This window comes from Petaurus breviceps, unplaced genomic scaffold, assembly GCF_028583685.1.
Source record: "Petaurus breviceps papuanus isolate PSGF00001 unplaced genomic scaffold, PetGlider_PUasm1.0 90601, whole genome shotgun sequence".
In the NCBI taxonomy this organism is placed as follows: domain Eukaryota; kingdom Metazoa; phylum Chordata; class Mammalia; order Diprotodontia; family Petauridae; genus Petaurus; species Petaurus breviceps.
The window spans coordinates 3,599,353-3,622,217 of NW_027187282.1; the positions used below are offsets into that span (position 1 = coordinate 3,599,353).

The 22,865-nt window shown below is 44.9% G+C and overlaps 2 protein-coding genes across 6 annotated transcripts in view; one reads left to right on the plus strand and one right to left on the minus strand.

Moving 5' to 3' along the window:
• The window catches only part of LOC138142669 (selenide, water dikinase 2), a 16,953-nt gene extending 581 nt beyond the window's left edge, over nt 1–16,372 (plus strand). Inside the window, exons 2-8 of one of the 2 annotated variants that reach the window (XM_069063762.1) lie at nt 2,528–2,631; nt 3,820–3,927; nt 5,051–5,205; nt 6,617–6,707; nt 7,926–8,025; nt 14,743–14,952; nt 15,441–16,372. In XM_069063762.1, the coding sequence (XP_068919863.1) occupies nt 2,536–2,631; nt 3,820–3,927; nt 5,051–5,205; nt 6,617–6,707; nt 7,926–8,025; nt 14,743–14,952; nt 15,441–15,670 (990 nt within the window). In that variant the 5' untranslated portion in view covers nt 2,528–2,535 and the 3' untranslated portion in view covers nt 15,671–16,372. Of the gene's footprint in view, nt 1–2,527; nt 2,632–3,819; nt 3,928–5,050; nt 5,206–6,616; nt 6,708–7,925; nt 8,026–14,742; nt 14,961–15,440 lie in introns of those variants that run through there. The other variant, XM_069063764.1, reaches the window with a different exon arrangement.
• Nucleotides 16,373–16,438: 66 nt separating this feature from the next.
• The window catches only part of IKBKG (inhibitor of nuclear factor kappa B kinase regulatory subunit gamma), a 60,574-nt gene continuing 54,147 nt past the window's right edge, over nt 16,439–22,865 (minus strand). For all 4 annotated transcript variants that reach the window (XM_069063760.1, XM_069063761.1, XM_069063759.1 and 1 more), the window contains 5 exons: nt 22,442–22,538; nt 19,465–19,614; nt 19,076–19,218; nt 18,625–18,683; nt 16,439–18,211 (listed from right to left, as the gene is read on the minus strand). In XM_069063760.1, coding sequence (XP_068919861.1) covers nt 18,054–18,211; nt 18,625–18,683; nt 19,076–19,218; nt 19,465–19,614; nt 22,442–22,538 — 607 coding nt within the window. In that variant the 3' untranslated portion in view covers nt 16,439–18,053. The remainder of the gene's footprint in view (nt 18,212–18,624; nt 18,684–19,075; nt 19,219–19,464; nt 19,615–22,441; nt 22,539–22,865) is intronic.

The following is a 22,865-nucleotide window of genomic DNA, read 5'->3' on the forward strand; positions in this document are numbered from 1 at the left end:
GGGGGGGGGGGGGGGGGGGGGGGGGGGGGGGGGGGGGGGGGGGGGGGACGGGAGGGGGGAGGAGAAGGGAGGGGAAGCTTTTCCTCCAGAAGTGGTGGGCCAGGGAACCCAGAGGTTTGGGAGTGGGAAAGACAGAGCCCTCTGACACACCCCTCCTCCAAGCCGCCCTTCCAAGGCCTGTGGGGGAAGGGTTCGGGGTAGTACTGAGTGAGGACTTGAGGCAAAGCACTCGAAAAAGGTATCCTTGGTTTAGTTCAAAGTTCCAGAGCTCAATATATTTACAGCTCTGAGGTCACAGAGACCAGTCCCCTCCATTTGACAGGCCCTGGGAGGAGAAAAAATTTACCCGAAGTTACCCAAGGACAAGAGCCTGGGATTTGAGCCCAGGTCTTCCAGCACTCTTTTCCCTACACTTTACTGACTTAAATTCTTAAAAGAGAATGTTTTCGATGATTGAGCTCTGGATTCTAGTCTTCTGCTGCCCCCAGCACTTTCCATTTTGGAAAAAGGAATCGGCCCTTTAGCTGGGAGGGCCCTTACATGCATGTGAAATGTAGGAGCTCAGACACCATATTGGTTAACCTATCATTTGACTAACTTACAAGTCCATTTTCTGGTTCAAAACTGGCCTCAGACATTTGCTGGCAGTGTGACCCTGGGAAAGTCACTTAACAATGTTTGCCTCAGTTCCTCATCTATAAAATGAGCTGGAGAAGGAAATGGCAAACCACTCCAGTATCTTTGCCAGGAAAACCCCAAATGGGGTCATGAAGAGTTGGACAAGACTAAACAACAACACTGGAGGTAAATGAGGCTCTTTCTCTTCCATATGTTAACACAACAGTCAAGGCACTTTGCGTCCAACTCTATGACTTTGGGCCAGTCTCTTAACCTGGAGGCTCCAGTCTCCTCAACTGAAAGATGAGAGGGCTGGTAACAAGATAATTTCTGAAATACCACCCATAATCCAAGCCCTGTGCCTTTTGGAACCCTTTAAAATCGAGACTGCAGAAAGTCAAAAGGGGCCCTGGGTGTGCAACAAAGACCTAAGTCTTCATGTCAATAATAGTTCTGATCTAGAAGGGCTAAGAGTTGAGGTTGTATTGCTGATAGGGCAATAATCCATGCTTGTTGTGCCTAGGTAGATAGAGCAGAAAGCCAGTGATTTTTTTTTCCTTCTCCTCCCCACTTCAGAGACAAGGGAAGGACTGAATGAGAGTCTGTCACCTAGTAAAGCTAAGTCCACAGACAAAGCAGGAGAAGGGCTGGGCTGTGCAGAGAATGCTGGATTAGGGTTCGAAGCTTAGCTCAGACACTTTTTACTTGTATGATCTTTGATGAGCCAGTGAACTGCCCTGAGCCTCAGTTTCCTCCTCTCTAAAATAATATGGATGGACTAGATGATTTCTAAGTTTCCTTCCAGCTCTAAAATCTGTGATCCAAATAGAATGGTTTTTGTTATCTTTCAAACAGTCAAATGTTCATTAAGTGCCTACTGTGTGCCAGGCACTGTGCCAGCCATGCCCTTGAGCTCACAATCTAATGGGGGGACAACATGCAGATATATACAAAGTAAACTATATACAGGATAAATAGGAAATAATTACCAAAGGGAAGGCACTGGAATTAAGAGGAACTGATGGAAGAACAGTTCAAATTTAGGGAATAAGATACCTCACTGTACCCAGCCTTTTTACATTTCTTTAAATCATGCCTTAATTTGTACAACCTTATTTAAAGGCAAAGTCAAGATTTCTCATTTGAGTATTTCAGTGCCTCTTGTGTACAGAAAACTTAGACTGTGAGGAAGAGATAACAACTAATCTTTAATTCTACCTTTTGTCCCTGCACTTAGGCTAGACTTGCAATCTTATAGGACTTAGGATTGTACTTAATTGTTGTTTTTTATGGGGAAAGTAGTTAACAAGGCTGCCTAAGTTATCCTTGCAAACTAGAAAGCAAGCCCTCCTACATCTTCCTCTAAGTTGATTTGCCTGAGTTACAGGTATGTAGTGCCCTTATGAAAGCAAATGACCTAATGAGAACAACCAGCTTTGCAACCTAAACCTTTATATCAAAGATCAGCCATTGTGTTTAAAGGCACTTCTAACCTGTTTCCTGAACCCTGAAAGGGGCATTGGACTCCTCAGTATTCCACCTATGCTCCGCTCCCCCATTCTGGTACAGAGAAAGTACATGGCTCTTAGCCATACAGCCCTTCTTTATCCAGCCTGGAAATGGAAAGGGGGCCAACTTCATTCTGGAAATTGACCTTTTGCCCTGAATTCATAATAGCTGTCACAATATGAGAGGCTTCTTTGGCATTGGGAAGAACTTATTTCTGATAACTGTTATGGAATAAGGAGAATGGGCTAGAGCCTGGGAAGGATATAATATCTTAGTCTTAGAAGGAAGCAGGATGTAGTTGAGAAGAGAATGCAGAAAATTTGGATTAGGCCTGGAATGGCCAGCAGCCCAGTGGAGAAGGTTTAGCTCCTGGCATTGAAATTGCATTTCTTTCTTTTAGGGATAGGAATGGATTCTTGTGTGATTCCTTTGAGACATGGAGGCCTTTCACTTGTGCAAACCACAGACTTCTTTTACCCTTTGGTTGAAGACCCTTACATGATGGTAAGTGTGAAAAGGAAAACAAACTTCCACCAGGTAGCCTGAAGGAGAGTGTCTCTAGCAACCACACTGGCTGGGCCACAAATGGTCTTAGGCCAGGAACTCAAAGCCGCCTTTCTGTGCACTGTTTGGTTAGCCCATTGCCCTCAGCATAGAATGGAGTTCCAAATTCTCTCCTTTCCTCCTCTACCCATTGAGGAGGAAAGAAATACAATCTCCATTATACATGTGAAATCATGTAAGACATATTTCCACATTAGCCATGGGAGGTGGGGGGGAGGGGGGAGCAGGCAGCAGGAAAAGCAAGAAAACTAAAATTTTAAAAAAGCTTTAATCTACACTCAGAGTCCATACACTCTCTCTCTCGAGGTGGATTGTATTTTTCATCATAAGTCCTTGGGAATCATCGTGGATCATCGTATTGATCAGAATAGCCAAGTCTTTGACAGTTGATCATTGTTAGAATAGTATTTTTACTGTGTACAAGTGTTCTGGTTTTGTTCTCTTCACTTGCATCAGCTTATATAAGTCTTCCCAGGTTTTTCTGAAATCATCCCCTTCATCATTTCTTATAGCACAATAGTATTCCATTACATTCATATGACAACTTGTTCGGCCATTCCCCAATTGATGGGCATCCTCTTAGTTCCCAAATCTTTGCCACCACAAAAAGAGCTGGTATAAGTATTTTTGTACATGTAGGTTTATTTCCCTTTTCATTGATCTCATTAGGATTTAGACCTAGCAATGGCATTGCTGGGCCAAAGGATATGCAGTTTTATAGCCCTTTAAAGCCCTAGTTCCAAGTTGTTCTCCAGAATGGTTAGAGCAGGTCACAACTCCACCAGTAGTATGGATGTTTTTCAGGTCCTTGTCTGCCCACAAGCTGGGTAGTGGAGATTAAAAACCAGTGCAAGCCTGGGAATTGGGAGCCTAGACTTTAGTAAACATCCCACTGTCCTAGCTGGGCTAAGTTTCTTCCTCAATAAAACAATGGGGTCAGCCTCAGTGATTCCAAGGTTTGTTTTAGTTCTTTGTGCCCATTACTGCCCCATAAAGGGCCAAGGGTTTGCAGGTCTTGCTTTGGGATTGAGAATGTTTTGTTAACAGGTCCCTTTATGTAAAGGGGCTCATCAGCTACAGGTCATGGCCTATGACTCCTGGCTCACTGTCTGTATTCTTCTTTTCTAGGGACGGATTGCCTGTGCCAATGTGCTCAGTGACCTCTATGCCATGGGCATTACTGACTGTGATAACATGCTCATGCTCCTTAGCATCAGCCAAAAGATGAACGAAGAGGTAGGGAGGGGGGGAGAGGAAGACTTTGAAGAAGTGGGTGGAACTGAGGTCATGGGTCACTGCAAACCATCAGCTGAAGTTTTAAGAGCCACAAGGATACACTAGTTTGGGCCCATGTACTCACTGAGTAATTTATTTTCCTTTTTAACTGTTAGGATCATACTGCTTTTAAGAAAAGACATAGGAAATGGTTTTTGAATAGAGAGAGAAGCCCTTTAAGAAAAACTAATTTTATAAGATTTACATTTTTAAAAATTTGACTACTGGCCAAAGGATAGTAGTGATTTAGGGTAGGCCATGTGATGCCAGAGCTCTGGATATGCTGTGAGGAAGAGCTGGCTTTGAATCCCACCTAAGAAATTTACTATCTGGGTGACCCTGAACAAATCACTTGATATTTCTGGGTCTTGGTTTCTTTATATGTAAAATGAGAGGGTTGAACTCTCTGACTTCTAAGATCTCTTTCAGTTCTGTCTGTGCTCCTCTGCTTTTTCAGTGGGAAGGACATTTTTTTCTACAAGCTAAACTTGAATTGGTTTTTTCCACTCCTCTCCCCCAGTTGATCTGTACCACCCAAGAACTTCTGCTAAAAATTTCAAGGAGGGTGCCTGAGAACTGTCCCATTCCCTTATTTTGTTTTTAATGTGACATCTTATGCCTGTGGACATGCCTGTGGAAAGGAAGCTCCTTGAGGGCATTGCTTTTCCCTTTTTCCTTTATCCGCACTACCTGTTCTAGCCTATCACTGTCTGTGGAAGGCCATACTAGAGTCTGCCATCAGCTAATTGGTAAATGCCTTCTTTGTGGGAGGCCCCAGACTATATCTGGGGAGAGACATAATCATGCAGAAGAGAGAGGGGTACCTTGCTTGTAGCACCTCTATGTAGGCCTCCTGGGGAAATGAGATAGAAATGCATATACAGTTGGCAGTCTGAGACAGAGAGAAAGCAGTTCAGTATACCAGGACAGCTGTTACGAGGCAGTGAGTATCCTGGTGTGTGGGAGGGAAATATCCCTGAGGCTTTGTGAAAGGGTCACTGGGGCGGAGACAGATTTGTCTAGGAAGAGGAAAGTGAGAAGATATTCCAGGTGGAAGGGTCAGCCTGATGGACTTCTCTTCCAGGAACGAGAAAAGATCATGCCCCTGATGGTCAAAGGTTTTCGGGATGCTGCTGAGGAAGGAGGAACCTCAGTGACAGGAGGACATACTGTGATAAACCCTTGGATTATCATTGGAGGTGTTGCTACTGTGGTCTGTCAGCCTAATGAGTTCATCATGTGAGTAGACACACAGAGAGCTACCAAACCAGAAAGGTTTGTTTACTATAAGCCGAAAGGGACTTTGGCAGTCCTGTCGCTGCTCCTTTGTTTTAGGGAGAGATGAAGGCTCAACCGAGCCCCTCTCCATTTTTTAGGTTCTGCTTTGTGTTACTCTCCTTTCTAGATCAATAACCACCTAAATAGAAAGAAGAAAATGAATTCTTTGCCAAAATTGATCTTCCTGGCTTTCTCCCAGTACCTGCGAGAGCTCTGAGGCCTATGGAGCCTTCCTCTTGTGGTCCCTTTGCTGTATTTTAGTGAGAAGATAGCATGGAGAGTACTAGACTTGGCATCAAGAACACCTGGATTCAGATTCTACCTCAGCACGTTGTTTAGCTTCTGTCAGGTTCAGTTTCCTCTTCTGTAAAATGGAGATTATTACAGTAGCAGCTGCCTCACAGGGGTGATGTCAGCGTCCAGTGAGCCCCTGTTCACAAAGAGCTTAACGGACCTTCAGGTTCTGGAGAGATGCTCACCTCACAAGGTTGTTAACAGGAAACCCATTCAGAGACAAAGCCCTTTGGCTTTTGTAGACATTGTTGCTCTCAACCTTCTGGGGAGCAGCTAGCAGGCAAAGTTGTACACAGAACTCAAGCCTAGAGTCAGGAAGCTCCGAGTTCAGATCCGACCTCGGACACTTACTAGCTGTGTGACCCTGTGCAAACCACCTCACCTCCACGTCTTCATCTGTAAAATGGGGATAATAACACCTACCTCTCAGGTTTCTTGTGAAGATCAAATGAGATAGCACTTAGCACGCAGTAGGCACTATGTAAATGTTAGCTATTATTTTGCCATTTCCAGCCTGTGCAGCACAGGCTGGGGCAGGATGACTTTTCCAAAGTCATGCTCATGGACCATCCCTCGACTTTTTCATCATTCCTGGAATTGAATCGACAAGAGCAAGCTAGAGACTTGGAGGCCACTTTGTTGCCAGAGGCAGAAGGCAAGTAGGCAGTATTTAGTAGCCTTGCATGAAGAATCTAAGCCTTCTGGGTTCAAGGGTCCCTTGGTTCTTTTTCCTTTGGGTGCTTAGCTGCTGCCTTCTTTTTCTAGAGACTGTAGGAAGCTCTGAGGTACCAAAGCATAGTCAGGGATTCATGGCCCATGTTCTGTCCCCTCTGCTCCTTGAGGAACTCACTGAGGACATCTTTGCTAGTGGAAGAGGAGTCACAGGCACTCACTCCCCAGGTGGCAGCACTTACCCGTACAGCTTAGCCATGACTTAACCTGGGGACTCTGTAGATTCCTGAAAATCCATTCATTTGTTCACTTAGCTATATCAATCCAAAGTACTGCATTTCCTAGCCACCGCAAGTATCCCTGGAGCCAAGATGTACCAAGCAAGCATAAGTGCTTTCTTTTTCAGGCCAGACAATGCAGTTCCTGGGGACGTGCTTGTGTTGACCAAACCATTAGGAACCCAGGTCGCTGTCAATGCTCACCAGTGGCTGGATAATGTAAGCATGGGGAACCCAAGCTTGCCTCCCTGACAATGAGCTGTTGTACTAATAACCAGGAGAACAAAAGTACAAAATCTGGCAGGGAATCTGGGTGAGCCATAATCCTTTAGTAATGACATGGCCATGGGGACAAAGCCAGACAGCACATGTTTTCTTTTAGGAAGCATTTGCTATGGGCCAGGGCTGGGGAATACAGAAAAAAAGCAAACACAGACTTGCCCTCAAGGAGCTCACCATGTGTTAATGTATTTATTCTAGCCATTCTCACCTTCTCCCTTAACATCAGAGAATCAGGCATGCTAAGGATTCACCAGCCCTAGAGCTGCTAAGTCAACAGATGCTTGTAATCAGACATCATAAAGCTTGTTACTCCCACTAAACAGCCTCTGAACTTCTAGGAAATGTGTTGTGTCTATCTTTCTCCCCATGGCCATGGCATTACTAAAGGCTTACGGCCTACAACTTCACAGATAAAGAGTCAGAGACAATTGAGATGAAGCCAGAGTTAGGGATTCAGCACCTTCTAACTTGGCGGCTTTTCTCAGCTTATGGCAGTGCCACTAAGAAAGCCCTGCATTAGAAGAAGCCTACTAACTTGACAGTAAACAAAAAGAAACCCACACTTGGACTTTGGCCCAAGATTTCTGGCTTTGTCATTGCACTGTTCCAGCCTCACTACCCCTATAAAAGATAGTGCCTCTGCCTTCCTACCAATGAATTTGATTTGTTCATCCTGAGAACAGAAACCTTAAGGCATAAATACCCATATAAATGATGAGCCAGAATCTTAGCCTAATTGCCACTTGTAGCAGCTGGCACAGGCATTTAGCACCTGCTCTGCCCCCACCCTTACTTAAAATGAGGGCAAACTATCATTAGTCTTTAATCATTGGCACAAATAGGGAGAGAACAGGCATAAGTAATAGGAAAAATTACTGTGATTTTGGAACTTTGGATCAACACACCAAAACTACTCATGGAACCAGAGTTGGCATCTGAGAAGCTTCCTGTGTAATATCCTCAGGCCTTCTTGGTCCTTGGCCTTGCTGTTAGCCCAGCACCTGACTGGATGGATGGCTAACAGCTCCTTGGATCCTGGCTGCATCTATATACCTTACATGATTAAGGATGTTGAGGTCATTATTGGAAACATAAAAAGCCATTGGGGAAATGAAATGCTTTTGGTCTGGGGACGATACTATCTTTCTTTTCTAGCCAGAGAGATGGAATAAAATAAAGCTGGTGGTGTCCAAAGAAGACATCGAGTTAGCCTATCAAGAAGCAATATTTAACATGGCCATGCTGAATAGAACTGGTAAGGCCTTTTGAATTCTGTAACAGCTCACATCTCCAAAGCACTTTAAGATGTATGGAGCACTTTCCTTCCAGCCCTGTAAGGTGGGTTGGGTTCACTTGTACCATCCCCATTTTACGGATGAGGCAACAGGCTCAGACATCTAGGAAGTTGGCCAACACACAGCTCGGGACTGTTAGAACTGGGACTTATCCAGGTCTTCTAATGTTCTTTCTGCTGTTCCACATCAGAATCCTAATTCAGAACTGGGAAGCACTTCTGAAGTATACTTCAGTCCTTTTTAGAGATGAGCCCCACACAAATCCCACTTGGGAAAGGGAATTGACTCACTAAGTCCTGTCATCTTTCCTTCCCAAAGCCCAGTGAATAGCTTCTTCCAAGAGGAAGCTACCTCACACTATTAACAACCATTGTACGTGTAGGACTCTAACATATTTGAGGTGATGTTAGCCTTTTTTTTTCCAGTTCCAAATTCTCTTCTTTCTCCTACTCGATCCCCCCACCTAATGAGAAGGCAAAAAAAAAAAACAACCTATTGCAGATATGTATAGTCATTCAAAACAGGTATCCACATTATCCATGTTCAGAGGCAAAGGGAGAGGGGAGAGATTGGTAGGACAAGAAAAAGAAAGAAAAAAAAAATCTGCTTCAGTCTGCCCTACAGGTCCATCAACTCTCTAGAGATGGGCAGCATGTTTCATTATGAGTCCTTTGGAATTGTGGTTTTTATGTGGATCAGAGATACTAAGTCTTGTTAGCATTTTTACTGATTACTTTTGTTTGTATAAGTAATTTCAAACCCATTCCCCACCCCACCAATAGCATCAGATTGACTTCCATTATGAGAGAAAAACAATTAAGCAAAAATATCCAGTAGTGACCACATATGATTAAGTCCTAGCAGTCCCAAGCTTCTGTTGTGTTCTGTTCTCCAAAATCTTCGTGGTTTTGTCATTATGTGAGTGTCATTTTAGTGATTTTTTTCATTTACATTATTGTCATTTATATATTTTCTTGGTTCTAATTTATTCTACTGTGCAACACCTCACTTCTTTCCATGTTTCTCTGAATTGTTCATATTCGTTTCTTACTACATTCAGAAACCATAATTTTTTCAGCCAATTGATGGCTACCCAACTTAGTTTCCAGTTCTTTTCTACCACAAAAAGTGTTGTATGGATATTTTGGTGTATATTAGACCTGAATTTCTGTCTTTGACTTCCTTGGAATATATGCACAATGGTGGGATTGCTCGATCTAAGACTATGGATGGTTGTCAGCTGTCTTGCTTGATTCCAAATTGATGTCCAGAACAGCTGGGTCACATCACATCCCCAGCATGGGGAGGGGGGGGGCGGGGGGACAGGGGGATGGGACGGACTTATTCCTGGTATTTATTCCTCCCACAGCCCTTCCAACATTAACTTCCCATCTTTTGGCATCTTTACCCATTTGACAGCTTAGAGATTTTGGAATATGTTTTCTTAATGGTTACTTATACTTTATAATTCTTTTTGGGGGGAAACAGTATCTCTTGACCATTTGACTATTAGGAAATGGCTGAAAGTATTATGTATTTATGTGAATTTCCCTTGTTTTGGATATTAGATTAATCAATGAAATTTGCTGCAGATTTTTTTCAAGCTGGGAAGCAGTCATTACTCTCTCTTAAATGTTTCACTCTTTCTAGTAAAGCATTTCAGTTCTTGGTCCAGTGTTGACCTTGTACTATAAATTGAAGTCCTGGTCTTTGGATGATAATGATAATACACTTATCTGGGCTTTAATATACATTATAACCAAGGAAAATGTTCATTTTGCTAGGATTTTTTTTCAGATGATAATAACTAATATAATAGTAATAACTAGCCACTAGCTAGCATTTGTATAGAGCTTTATGGTTTGCGGAGTCCTTTAAGATGCTGTCTTATTTAATCCTCACAACAACTTTGGGAGGTAGGTGTTCTTATAATCCCCATTTCACAGATGGGGAAACTGAGGTAGGTTGAGAGGTGAAGTGATTTGCCCAGGGTCACACAGCTAGTGAGTGTCTGAGGTGGGATTTGAACTCAGGACTTCTTGACTCCAAGTCCATTACTCTATTGTGCCCCCTAGCTGCCTCTCAGGGATTTGAACACTAGGCTTAAGATATTTTCAGGATTTTGCTCAGACCATCTCCATTGCTGGAGATAACTCTTAGGACAGGGGGGTAGGGGAGTAGGGAAATAGGAGGGAGGTTCTTCCAAAATAAAAGATATGAAAAGGTAGAAGAAATGCAGGCTATGGGGAAAGACTCAAAAGGAGTAATTAGAGAAGTGCAAATTAAAACATACCCTGCTTATCCCAGTAATTCTGTACCTCCCAGCTGTCCTTGTACAAACTTCCCATCCCCCTCATCCTGATACCACCACCTCTCCCCAAATTCCCACCCCAGATCTACCCTCCTTCTGCTTTGTAGGTAACAAATTCCTTCTCCCTCCTCAACATCTCAGGGGGCTGGCCCCCTGGCCATGCTTCCTCAAACTCATAACCTGATTCTCTGGTCAGGGTAGGGCACTTGGACTATTCCTTACTCCTCATAGTGGAAGTGGCAGTGGGGAGCAGCTAGGGTACCGGGCCCTCAGTTCAATAGGTGGTTATATCTTGGACCTTGCAGTCGGTCATCCACAAGCGTTCCACTTCCATGTTCATGGACTCCAAAATTCCTTTAGCTGATCCATAGTTTTTCCTCTGCTGGAAAAACCCCTAACCCTGTTCTTGGCCTCCACCCCAGCCTGTAATTCTCAAGCCCTCAGTTCTCAGCCAGGTGATCATTCCTGAACTGAGAGGAAGGAGGGGAGGAAATAGGCATTTATTAAGCACCCAGGTACTATTATTATCCCCATTTTCCCTCCTTCCCTTTTGGGTGAGATGTATTTTTTTCAGTTCAGTAAATATTATGTGCCAGGCACTATGCCAAGCACTGGGGATACAAAAAGAGGCAAAGGACCCTCAAGGAGCTCACAGTCTAATGGGGGAGATGACATGCAAAAAACCCTCTACACCAAACAGGATATATACAAGATAAAAAGCAGATAATTAAAAGAGAAGGCTTCCTGGCCGAGGCAGGGCGTTAGGAAGCACAGGAGGGAGAGTGTTCAGGGATGGGGAACAACCAGAGAGAATAAAATGGCCAGAGCCCACAGATCAGGGTCTTGTTTGTGGAACAGCCAGGAGGCCAGTGTCACTGGATCAAGGGCTGTGTGTCAGGATAAGAAGCCTGGAAAAGTAGGAGGGGGTTTGAATGCCAAACAGGATTTTGTATTTGCCCCTGCAGGAGATAGGAAGCTTCGGGGGGGGGGGGGGGGGTGAGTGACATAATCCTACTTGCAATTTAGGAAAATCACTTGAATGGGTTGAGTGGAGTGGCAGGCAGACAGCACTGCCCCCTCCCCCAAAGCAGGCTATTAGAATAATCCGGACCTGAGGTGCTGAGGGCCAGGAGTAGGAGCAGTATCCGAGAAGAGAAGGTGCAGTAGAGGAGAGATGTACAGGCCTTGGCAACAGCTTGGATGGGGGAGGGGCATAGGTAAGAGTGAAGAATTCTAGGTTATGAGTCTGAAGGCCTGGGGAGGATGGTGCTGCCCTCTCTGGTAATAGGAAAGGCGGGGGGGGGGGGGGGGTTAGGGAAGAAGAAAATAGTGTTTTGGACACTAGTTTCAGGTATCTACTGGACATTCAATTCAGGATGTCTGAGAGGCAGTTGGAGATTAGCAGAGAGTTTGGGGCAGGATGGATAGATGGGAAAGTCATCTGCATAGAGAGGCTCATTCAGCCCCTGGGAGCTGATGAGATCCCGAGTGAAATAGGATAGAGGGATAGGAGAGAAGAGGGCCCAGGACAGAACCTGAGGGCATGATGTGGAAGAAGATCCAGTAAAGGAGACAAAAGGAGCAGAGAGGTAAGAGAACCAGGAGAGAGAGAGAGGGGTGTCCCCAAAATAGACAGAAGACTGTATCAAGGAAGAGAGATCAGCAGTGGCAGAGGTCAAGGGGAATGAGAACTCCACGAAGACTTCTAGGCTTCTGCCCTTTTACAGCCTTGTGCCACTTTCATAACCATCTGGGAGCCTGCAGGTTTTCAGTGTGCCCAAAATGGTGTGATCCAGGGAGAGGTCTGTTCACTACCCTCCTGGTTAGAGACCCAGGTTTGGGTCTGTTGGCTTGTGAGTTAAATTTCAGAATACAGCTGCTGGACTCAGTCACTAACTAGGAGGTTCTGCAAGTTGAGAGAGACTTTACTGCTGGGTCCCCTTTGGTCTGCAACTCTTACCCTGGTTATTCCACTATAGGCTTATGTGTTCAACTAAAGGCTTGAGTTGCTGCTTCTGGGCACACAGCTACGTTTCTGGAACTTGTTTCTTGTTCAGTACACCGACTGCTCTTCTCTCCTTGGATGTGGGACCCAGAATTGGGTAGTGGGCAACATAGCTGCCAGATGGCCCCCTTCGCACTAGTTTAGGTATCTCTCTCTGCCCTGGTGCCTTATCTCAGCCTTCTTTGTGGAGCACCCTGGGTGCTCTACAGCCATTACACACATTCTTGGCCAGACCCTGTACCAAGTGTCTGTAGACTTTTCTTCCTAAGCTGTGCTGGGCTGGGAAAACAAATTTTTCTTGGCTTTGCCCATCCACATTTGGACTGTTACGTTTTCTAGACCATTATGAAGGAGGGATGATGGTAAACTTGGATCGGTTGCTTCCTCTGCCATCTTGAATCTGTCTCTGTCCCATCATCCTATCCTATCCTATGATCTGCTACTACCATGCCCCATCTGTCGTCTGTTGCTTTCCATGCTATTCAAATGCTGCTGAAAAAAGCTGGAGAAAACCATAAAACCATGCTGTGTCCACTACAAATTTGTTACATAACCTCAACTGCCACCTCACTGCTGCAAGGCAACCTAATTAACTCACTCCCACTCATGCACACTTCCCTTGGCACCCTTGTCTCTCACCTTCTCAGCTGAGGACTTTTCCTCATGCTTCAGAAAAAAACAAGCCAGGGGCTCTCTCTTTTTCTCTCCTTGTCTCCTATCACTCAGATGCTTTCTGCCACTATCTCTTCCTTCACCTCCATCTAATGTGAAGGGATGGTTTTCCTTGCCAAGACAAACCCTTCCACGTGTATGTGATTCCATTCCAGCTTGCCCTCTTTATCATCCCCACTTGAACTAATCTTCAGCCTTTCATCCACCAGCTGCTTCCTGCTACCTACAAACATGCCAGTGCTTCGAACCATCCTCAGAATTGTCCCATATCTCTCCTCCCTTCCATGAGGAAACTCCTTGAGAAGTCTAAGATAGGTGCCTCAATTTCCTTTCCTCTATCTTAACTCTATAAAGTCTGGCTTCTAACTTCGTCCAACTGAAATTACTATCTCTAAAGTTACCAGTGATCTTTCATTGACAAATCTAATGGCCTTTTTAGTCCTCATCCATCTTGATCTCTGACACTGTCAGTTACACTTCTCCTGGATGCTCTCTCTTGATTCACCTCCTGGAAACTGATTGCTTCCTTCCCATTTGCTCACCAGCCTGGTCTGGTTACACCCCTTGACAATGAGTGTCAAGCCTGTCCTGGGCTCTGTCTTCTCTCCTCCTTGGATTTAGTTATCTCTATGCAGATGATTCTTAGATCTACTTAAACAGCTGTAACTGCTCTCCTGCCCCCCACAATCTTAGATCTCTAATTGGAATGTCTCATAGACACCTTAATTCAGTATATCAAAAACTCCCCTCTTCTAAACTTCAGGGTACCCTCAAGATTCCAAACCTAGGTGGCATTCTCCATTCATCACTATTATCCAACTGATTGCCAATCATTTCCCTTCTGCCTCTATAACATCTCGGTTATACCCCCTTCTTTCCCCTGATATGGCTACCCCACTGGTGCAGGCCTTTATCACCTCATGCCTGGATTGTGGCACTAGCTACTGGGGGCTCTGCCTGCCTCAAGTCTCTCCCCACTCCATTCAGACACCAAAGTGATTTTCCCAAAATTCAGATCTAGGCCACCCCTTAGCTAACTTTAATGGCTCCTTACTACCTCTGGGATCAAATAGAAATCCTGTTTGGCTTTTAAAGCCCTTTGTAATCAGCACCTTCCTACTTTTCCTATTTTCTCTACAACCTAGTGGCAATGGCCTCTTTGCTAGTCCTAGAACAAAACACTCCCATCTTGTCGTTTTTGGGGTTTTTTTTTTTTTTTTTTGCATTTTTACTGTGTCTGCCTAAAATACTGTCCTTTTTTCTGCAAGAAGTCTCTCTCCCCTTCCCTCTGAGATCACTTCCAAGTCCTCTGTATCAGGGGTGGGAGACTACAGCAGTGGGCTAGTTTGGATTTGGCCCTCAGGCCTATTATATGGTTTGGCCTTCTTCTTGATCGGCTCCCCTATTAGATTGGGAACTCTTTGAGCTCCTTTCTTTTCATCGTAAGTCTGATGCAAAGATGACAAAAGAGGAAAATGGCTATTATTGAGGGAATCATGGAGGCCATGTAATCCATGCCCTTCATTTTTCAGAGAATGAAAAAGCAGCCCAGGGAAGTTTTGATTTGCCCAGGATCATATAGATCTAAGTATCAGAGAAATTTAATTTAATTTAAAAATCTTGCAAAGTGAGTTATGTAACAACTATTTCCAAACAATTTTCTCCAAATTACAATCTCTTCTATTACAGCTGCAGGATTAATGCACACATTTAACGCCCATGCAGCCACTGATATTACTGGCTTTGGAATCCTGGGACATGCTCAGAACCTAGCAAAACAACAGAGGAGTGAAGTGTCCTTTGTCATTCACAATCTGCCCATTATTGCCAAAATGGCAGCAGTCAGTAAAGCCAGTGGCCGTTTTGGGCTTCTCCAAGGAACATCTGCAGAAACTTCAGGTGGGTGATAAAAGGAAAAACTTTCCCTCACCCCAACAAAAAGTCAATTAAAAATTTAGAACCTTTATATCTGTGAGTATCTGAAATATTTAAAAGCCGAGGGTACAAGGCACTGAAACCCACATTCTCCGTTTTTGCGTTATCACTTCTGCTACCTTTGTGGCATCAAATTAAACATGGATGGCCTCCCATGGGTAGAAGCCAAAAGGCTTATAAATAAATAAATAAAATAAAAATCTTCAGGTGCAGCCTGAGAGAGGGGCCATGGTGAGAAAGGTCTTCTCTCTTCAAGGGTACAAGTTGCAGAAAAGCAGTGGCAGTTCTGAGTACAAGAAACACGCGGGTAGGCACTGGCAATTTGCCTTTGGGGGCAAATGGTGCTTCAGAAAACCTTAGGTTAGGAGTGAGGCTGAAACATTGCTAGGCTTTTTTAAGTAGTGAGGGCCTCTATATAGCCTTTCTGCCCTTGTGATGTGAACCTTTTACAGGGGGACTGTTGATCTGTCTGCCTCGAGAACAAGCAGCTCGATTCTGTGCTGAAATCAAGTCTCCAAAATATGGAGAGGGTCATCAAGCATGGATTATCGGCATTGTGGAAAAAGGCAAGCAGACAGCTCGGATTATTGACAAGCCAAGAATTATTGAAGTAATGCCCCGGGGAGTGGCAGTGGCTCTTCATCATGACAACTCCAATACCAGCCCAGATCCCACTTCATGAAAGAGCCCACTTATTTGGACCTCAGAGACCTTTGGAAACAATCATGAATGACTTAAGAACTACTTAATGAATTATTTGGGGGAAGGGGAAATTTCCAAAGAAACCTGGTCAAACAGTAAAATTACTGCTAGGTGAGCTACTTGTTCTAATTAAGAAAGGTAGCTACTTTTACATGAGTTTCAAATTAATTTTATTTCACATTTTCTACTTTATGGCTAAGTCTAGCCCAAATTTCTCCTTTCTAGAAGCAAGAGGAGGCTGATGGCTGAAGGATTTTTTTCAGTTGGGTTCCTGGAGTGCACTTAGTTGAACAGATTCACATATAAGAAATGAGGTTATTTATTGACGACAGAGACAACCACTTAGATCATTAGTGAATAATGCTGAAACCAGAACTTTAACCTGTAATGGGAGATGGGCTGTGCTCAGGAATTATTTGTGGAATTTTTTTTTCCCCCTGAAGCTATTAGTTCTTCCTCATTCTGGCCAAGAATTGAGCAGCTTGTCCTGAAGTGAGGAAGTAGGCCTCTACCGGCACAGGCCTTGGCTCTGTTTATGATGCTTCTCTCATTAAATCCCTTTGAGGGCTGGAAGAAGCTGAGCAGATCCCCAGAGCCCAAGCCTTGGCTAAATTTGTGTAATCTTAAACTATCAATTTTTGGTGATTTAATCAATAAAAAAGGCTGTTTTGTTTGCCCAGTATGTTTGATTTCTGTTCTTTAAAAGCATGGCCCTGGCACCTAAAAGTACACATTTGAAACAGTACAATTATGGAAGTTAACCACCACTGTTAATTCATTTAATGGATTTTTCACAAATACACAAAATAAGTTTTTTCACTTATCCACAGTAGTAGTTGCTTTTGGGGGAAGAAAAATTCAATTGCAATGCAGTTCCTCCTCTGTGGTATTACATAAACCAGTAAGTCACAGAGGGGGGGGGGGGGGGGAGGTGGAGAAAGAGAACCTACAAAGCAGCAAAGGCATCTCTAACATGAGAAGGCCACTGGGGTGGAGGTAGAAAAGTGGTCTGCATTCAGGAGTTGAGCCAGGTTAGTAGAACCAGCCAGTTAACTGTTGCCATAAAAACAGCCAGTGTGGAAACTTAACCAATGGAGATGTCAACCCATCAAATCAAGTCTTAAAAGACTTTCCAGAGCTACTGAAAGCTGAATTGAGTGCTGGAGGCAGGACACTGTCCCATGCTGCCTCTTAGTTATAGTTACTAGAGATTATGTGAGATTATTTAGACAACTGGGGATTTTAAAGCCAGAAGTGGTAGAAGAGTAATCCAATAGTACCTCAGCTTTGTGCTTAGACTTGGTGCTGCATCTGTACTAAAGTGCTCGGTGAAGCAGACTGCTTTGACAAACTTGGCCAACAGGCCATTTGGCAGAGAAAGAGAACAATCAAGTCTGGTACAGGTGAAGGTGAGCACTATGTAGCTGAACCCAATCTATAAATTCAGAGCTGGGGATAAAAAGTGGCAAACTCAGTAACTACAGTAGTACAAGTTTTAAGCATCACAATTAGGCACATTATGAAAGTCTGAGTGCAGCAAGAAGAAAACTAAGCCAGTGAGTTCATCTGGGCTAGACTCCTAGTTCAGGACGATAGTGAAACCCAGATGGAAATCTTCAGTTGTATAGGTTTCCCAAGCATGGACTAAAGTGTAAATGATTCATCTCAAAGGAAGGGATATGTGCTAGAACGCTGGACCTAAAGTCAGGAGAACCTGATTCCAAGTTTGAGGTCCTCAAGTCTCTTCACTTCCAAACTTGTTTCCCCATGTGTAAAATGGGGAAAACATAATACCTAAGCTTCAAGAGTATTGAAGGCCTCAAATGACAGATAACATGTAAAACCTGGGTCACAAAAAAGCACCAGAGTAATGGCACCTAGTATAGACTGGCCCCAGCTGCACCTTAATGCTCGGACTTCTCTCCCCATGAGCCAGGGATAAGGGTCCCTCCCTGCCCACAGCAAGAATAACCAAGAAGGGGCAGGCAGTAGCATCCCCTGCCCTGCTCCAACAGAAAGGTGGCAAAACTGGGAGGCAGCGCGGATTGGAGTCAATGGACCTGGATTTAAATGAGGCCATGGGCCTCAGTTTCTGCTCTGTAAAATGGGGGGAGGAGTAGACTGGATGGCTTCCAGTCTTCAATCCTATGACGCTCCTGCTCCAGAAAGGACTGAACATAATATGAGATGCAGCAAGCCAGCCAAGCCAGGCCAGGCAGAGAGCAAACTAAATGAAGGAGGGCCGTTTCACCATCTCTTCTAAACTTACAATCATCAAGGGCTGGGCAAGTAGCAAAAACAAGCAGGGGGTAAGGCAGGGTGGGTTTGGTTATGCTAGGCACCACCCCTGTGTGGGAAAGGCATCACTCAATACATTCCATGACATGTATCTGCAGAGTATCAATATCTGGGGCCTGATACTGGCATTTTGGACAGCAAAAATCTGGCTGTTCATCTGGAAGACTTCTCCTCTGGCCGGGTGGGATGAGATGAAAGGAGAGGTGATGATTGACAAGATGAACTAAAAGAAAACATCCATTAGTCATCACCAGCAAGTCTCACACACATCTGGGGATTTAGGGAAATGAAAGCAAAGTACTGGTCCCAAAACAGAAAATTTATTTAACCACTCTTAGGACATGGGTCCCCAAACTTTTTGTGCTAAGTACCTAGTCCCTGACCCAAGTGGATGGCAAGGTGGATGGGGGAGAACTGCCTCCCAGTGCATCATTTGAATTCCTACAGGTGCAGGGCCAGAAAGGATTCCCAGATCGATCAGACTGGGCCCTGCAGGTGCAGCCCCATTAGCACCAAGAGTAAGGCAGCCCAAGTGGCTAATTTCTCTTGCTCAGCTGTGAACAGGAAACCTTCCCACCCCAAATCCTACACAATCACAACATCTTTGGCTAAAGGACATAGGGACTTGAGACTTACCTGGCTGGGGCAAAGCTGGCTGGGCGTTCTCTACGTGCCGTTTTCTCATATCTTCAATACTTTGAAAGCAGAAAGTTGTGTTCAAAGCCCTTGGCAAACAAACTAGTAAGCAGTTGTGTTCCTCCCACCCCACCCCAGGGTTGTGAAATCATTTCTTTCCTGTTTCTACTTCGCCATCCATTTTCCCTTGTCGCAGAAGCCAATGGGCTTATAATTCCTCTGAAAACTTGCTGCAAGGCCAACTCTTCTCATCCAGCTGGATGTTCGCCAGCCCTGGCCTAGACCCAAACTGAAACCAACCAGCTATGCTTAATGAGGTATTCTGCTTCCTCAAGCCCATTTCCTTGTAGATTTGTCAGCATAACCAAATGGGCATAAGAGATGGGCATAAAGGCCTTTGCCACAGCTTGGGCCTCTCTTGATTCTGCTCCAGCCAAGCCAGGTAACTTACCGGCTAGTTTCTTTTGAATCAGCCCTCAGTTTGTTGTACTCCCTCTGGAGCTGCTCCAGCTGATCCTGCAGAAGTTCCTTCCGCTCTGCCAGTTTCTCCCGAGCTTGCCTCTCTGCCTGGAAGTCAGCCTTGTAGATATCAGCCTGGAGGCAGAAGAATGGGGTCTTCTGAGCAGTCTGGTAGACCTCCCACATCCACTCAAGCCCATCCCAGTGAGGTGCCTCTCGGAACTTAGACTGTTCTGGAGCCAGGCCTGTGACTCCAGGCCCTACTCTGTGGGAGCTGCCTGGGCTTGGGCCCTGCTGACAGAGTCTTGGAGAGAGCCCCTTCAGGCCACCAGAAAACACCTCTCTGCTGCCTGGCTGTCCTACAACAGACAGGCTTCTGACCTGTGCCTTCAGGACTGGGATCGTCTCCATCACTGTCCTGTGTTGTTCAGCCTCCTCCTTGAGTTTGTCAATCAATTCTTGTTTGGCTACCAGGGCCTCTTCTGCCTGTTGCAATTGCTGGTTAAGGTCTTCCAGCTGAAGATCCATTCCCTAAAGAGAAGTCAAGAGGATGACCTGCCACATTCAGCAAACCCTGGCATACCAAGGAATACTATCACATAGTCTCAGACTGTCTTTGTAACAAACACACCAGAGTATGTATCCCCTTAGGGCAGCTTAGTGGCAATGCAGTGAATAGAGCACCAGGCCTGAAGTCAGACCCGAGTTCAAATCCAGCCTCAGCCACTTACTAGCTGTATAACCTTGAACCAGTCACTTAACCTTGTTTGCCTCAGTTCCTCATCTATAAAATGAGCTGGAGAAGGAAATGGCAAACCAGTTCAGTGTCTTTGCTAAGAAAATCCCAAATGGGGACACAGAAAATCAGACATGACTGAAATGACTAAAAAACCTCCAGTTCTAGAGCACTGTAGGGAGGACATTAACTGTCCCTTGGGAACTTCTTTCAAAGAAGAGATAGGAGTCACACCCCATTTATATCCCTTCTCTCCCAATTCCCTGGGCTGTGGGGGATGAGGGAGAGGGTAATCTCAACTATGACTCCAGGCACTTCTGGAAATCCTCTCTGTACCCTTTCATAGTTTCTTCTCAAAGGCACTTACTCATACTATGTCCCTGGCCAGCCCATAATCTGGCCAATATTACTAGAAAACTGAACCTCTGCTTAGTGTGTTATTTCTATGTGACAACTTCCCAAATTCTAACTCTGCCACCTACTAGATGTGACCTTGGGCAAGTCAGGCCCCTTCTCTGTGTTAAGTTTTGTCTTCCATAAAATGAGGAAAACATGGACAAGATGAAGCCTGGGACAATTTTAAATCTAGGCTCCTCAGACTTGCATGAAAACAAGCTGGGATGAAGACTGAAGAGTCAATGGCGATCCAAAAAGATCTCAACACTGGGCCACCTTTGACAGAATAAAATGGAAAGCCCCCAAATATTCACTGCACAAATACAAGATGAGGAAGGCCTGGACAGACAGTGATTTGTGTGAAAAAAGAGCTGAGAGGGTCTGACCAAACTGGGAACTTAACAGACAATGACACAGCAGCCCCCCCCCAAACCCAGTGGCCAGTCAGACTAGACTGAGAGCAAGCACTGGGGTTGGCCCTGGCTGCCACAGGTTAGGGAGGACATTAATTCATCCAAGCACATCCAGAGGAAGGGGAGCAGAAATTAAGGAAAGCATGCCAGCCATGGATGAGCAGAGGTACAGCCCCTGGCAATGTTTAGCAAACTCAGGGAGCATGAACATTCTCCAGGAACCTGCAAGTCTGCCTTTACACTAGCAGCTCCTTGAGAGCAGGGACTGTCTTTTGCCCTTCTGTGTAGCCTTCATGTTCAGAACATAGTAGGTGCTTCATAGATTCTTAGTGACTGACACATGAGAGAAGGAACAACAGTAACAGCTCACATTTCAGTACATCATAGAGCTTCTTAAAGTCTAACGAGAAAAACAGGCTCAGGGAGATGTGACTTACCCTGGTCACAGAGAGTAGCAGGATTCAAACCCAAGTCCCCTGATCCAAAAGCCAACCCACTTTTCCCACACAATACTTAGTTTTCCATGTAGTTTAGCTCAAAGTAAGATAAAAATGTCCTGATGTCTAGAGCTGCCCTCTCTCCCCCTAGCCAGGCTTATCTCTGCCATCAGAATATAAAATCCTTGAGGGCAGCGACTATCTGCTTTCTTATTTCTATCCCAGCATTTAGCACAGTGTAAGTACTCATAGTACACACAGTAAGCACTCATAGTAAGTAAGTTCATTCATTCATTCACTCCTCAGGTTGAAGGGTGACCCTCAGCAATGTGATATGGCTAGCCAAGCACTCAGCCAAGTATTGTACAGGGCTTTCTTCTCAGGTGGGGAATGTCCTATGAGGGTCCAGGATCCACTGACCCACTCCTTCCCACATTAGCCCTTTTTTTCATCCTGAAGAGACCTCCATTTTTTTTAAACTTTACCATTAGACGGGGTATCCCAAAAGTCTTTGCGTGGTCTAAAGCTGTGTGTTCGATTTGGGGGACATTCTGTAATACCATCCCAGATTATATTACAGTACATGAGAACATCATTATACATTCTGTTTTTTGGAAACAAGCTGTGGAAAGCTCTTAACAGGTGCAGAGGCCTCCATGTTCCCAAGCCCTTATTAGATCATCTTTACTTCTGCTTTTAGCACTGTTCCTAGAGTTGAACTCTTCCCACATTATTCCCCAGATACAGTCCCAGCACTGAGAATCAGAGACAGTGCTTTCCACAGAGATGTACACAGTAGACAATAAATGTTCACTGAATGACTGCCTCTCTGGGCTTCCACTTGGTCTTCTGCAAATGGGAATGAGAATAACTTTTTCCCAAGTTGGCATGAGACTCAAATGAGAATGGAAAGAACGTATGTTGCAGTCCTTCCACCATCACTCCCAAAATGTCGCTCTTACTTAGCCCTGAGGCACCTGTGCGAGCATTTTTCTCTGTTTCTCAGATGACGGAATGCAGCTCAGAGCAGTGAAGCGACTTGTCTGGGATCACACGTCAACCTACTCCTCCCCACTCCCTCCCACCCCACCCCTGTGCCTCTCAGGAAGGAGCCCTTAATCACTGACCACAATGGAGATCAAGGCTCCAACAGCAATAAAAGAGAAAGCAAGACAACCTGGGATCAAAGCTTCCCATAAGCTGCTATATGTGAATGCATCAGATGAATGGGCACCCTTGCACACCAGTGAAGAGGGGCCCTGGGGCATGGGGAGGCCTCTTTCTGGTGTGGCATTTCTAAGGCAGTAAAGCTGGAGAAGGCCAGGGAAGCATGGGACTGAGCAATGGGGCGAGCACCTGACTGTGTGTGTACTCACCCTACTGCGCTCACTGCTTGCCTGGCTGTTCTTGATGTGGTTGTCATACTCCTGAAAGAGCTGGTGGTAGGCCACTTGTAACTGAGCCAGCTTCCGCCTAAAAAGACCAGAAGTCCCATTTCAGAAGCAGAACTCAGCTGCCTTAACTCCAATGTTCCCTGTTCACCATTTGAAGGAAAGAAAATATCTTCCTAGAAAATGACTCCATTCAGTTTTCATCTACAAGACCAACCTCAAATGAGAGTCCTCTCCCATGTTGCTAAAGAAAATAGGCAGGAGGCAGAGAATGAAATGCCAGGAGCTGGTACACACCGCTTCCACTTGGGCTGTCAACCTTGGTCACTTTAAGCCTTTTAAGACAGCTCTCTAAAGCTGCCCATGGGAAGTATTTTCACTTGATTTTCCTGGGATAAAAATGTTCTGG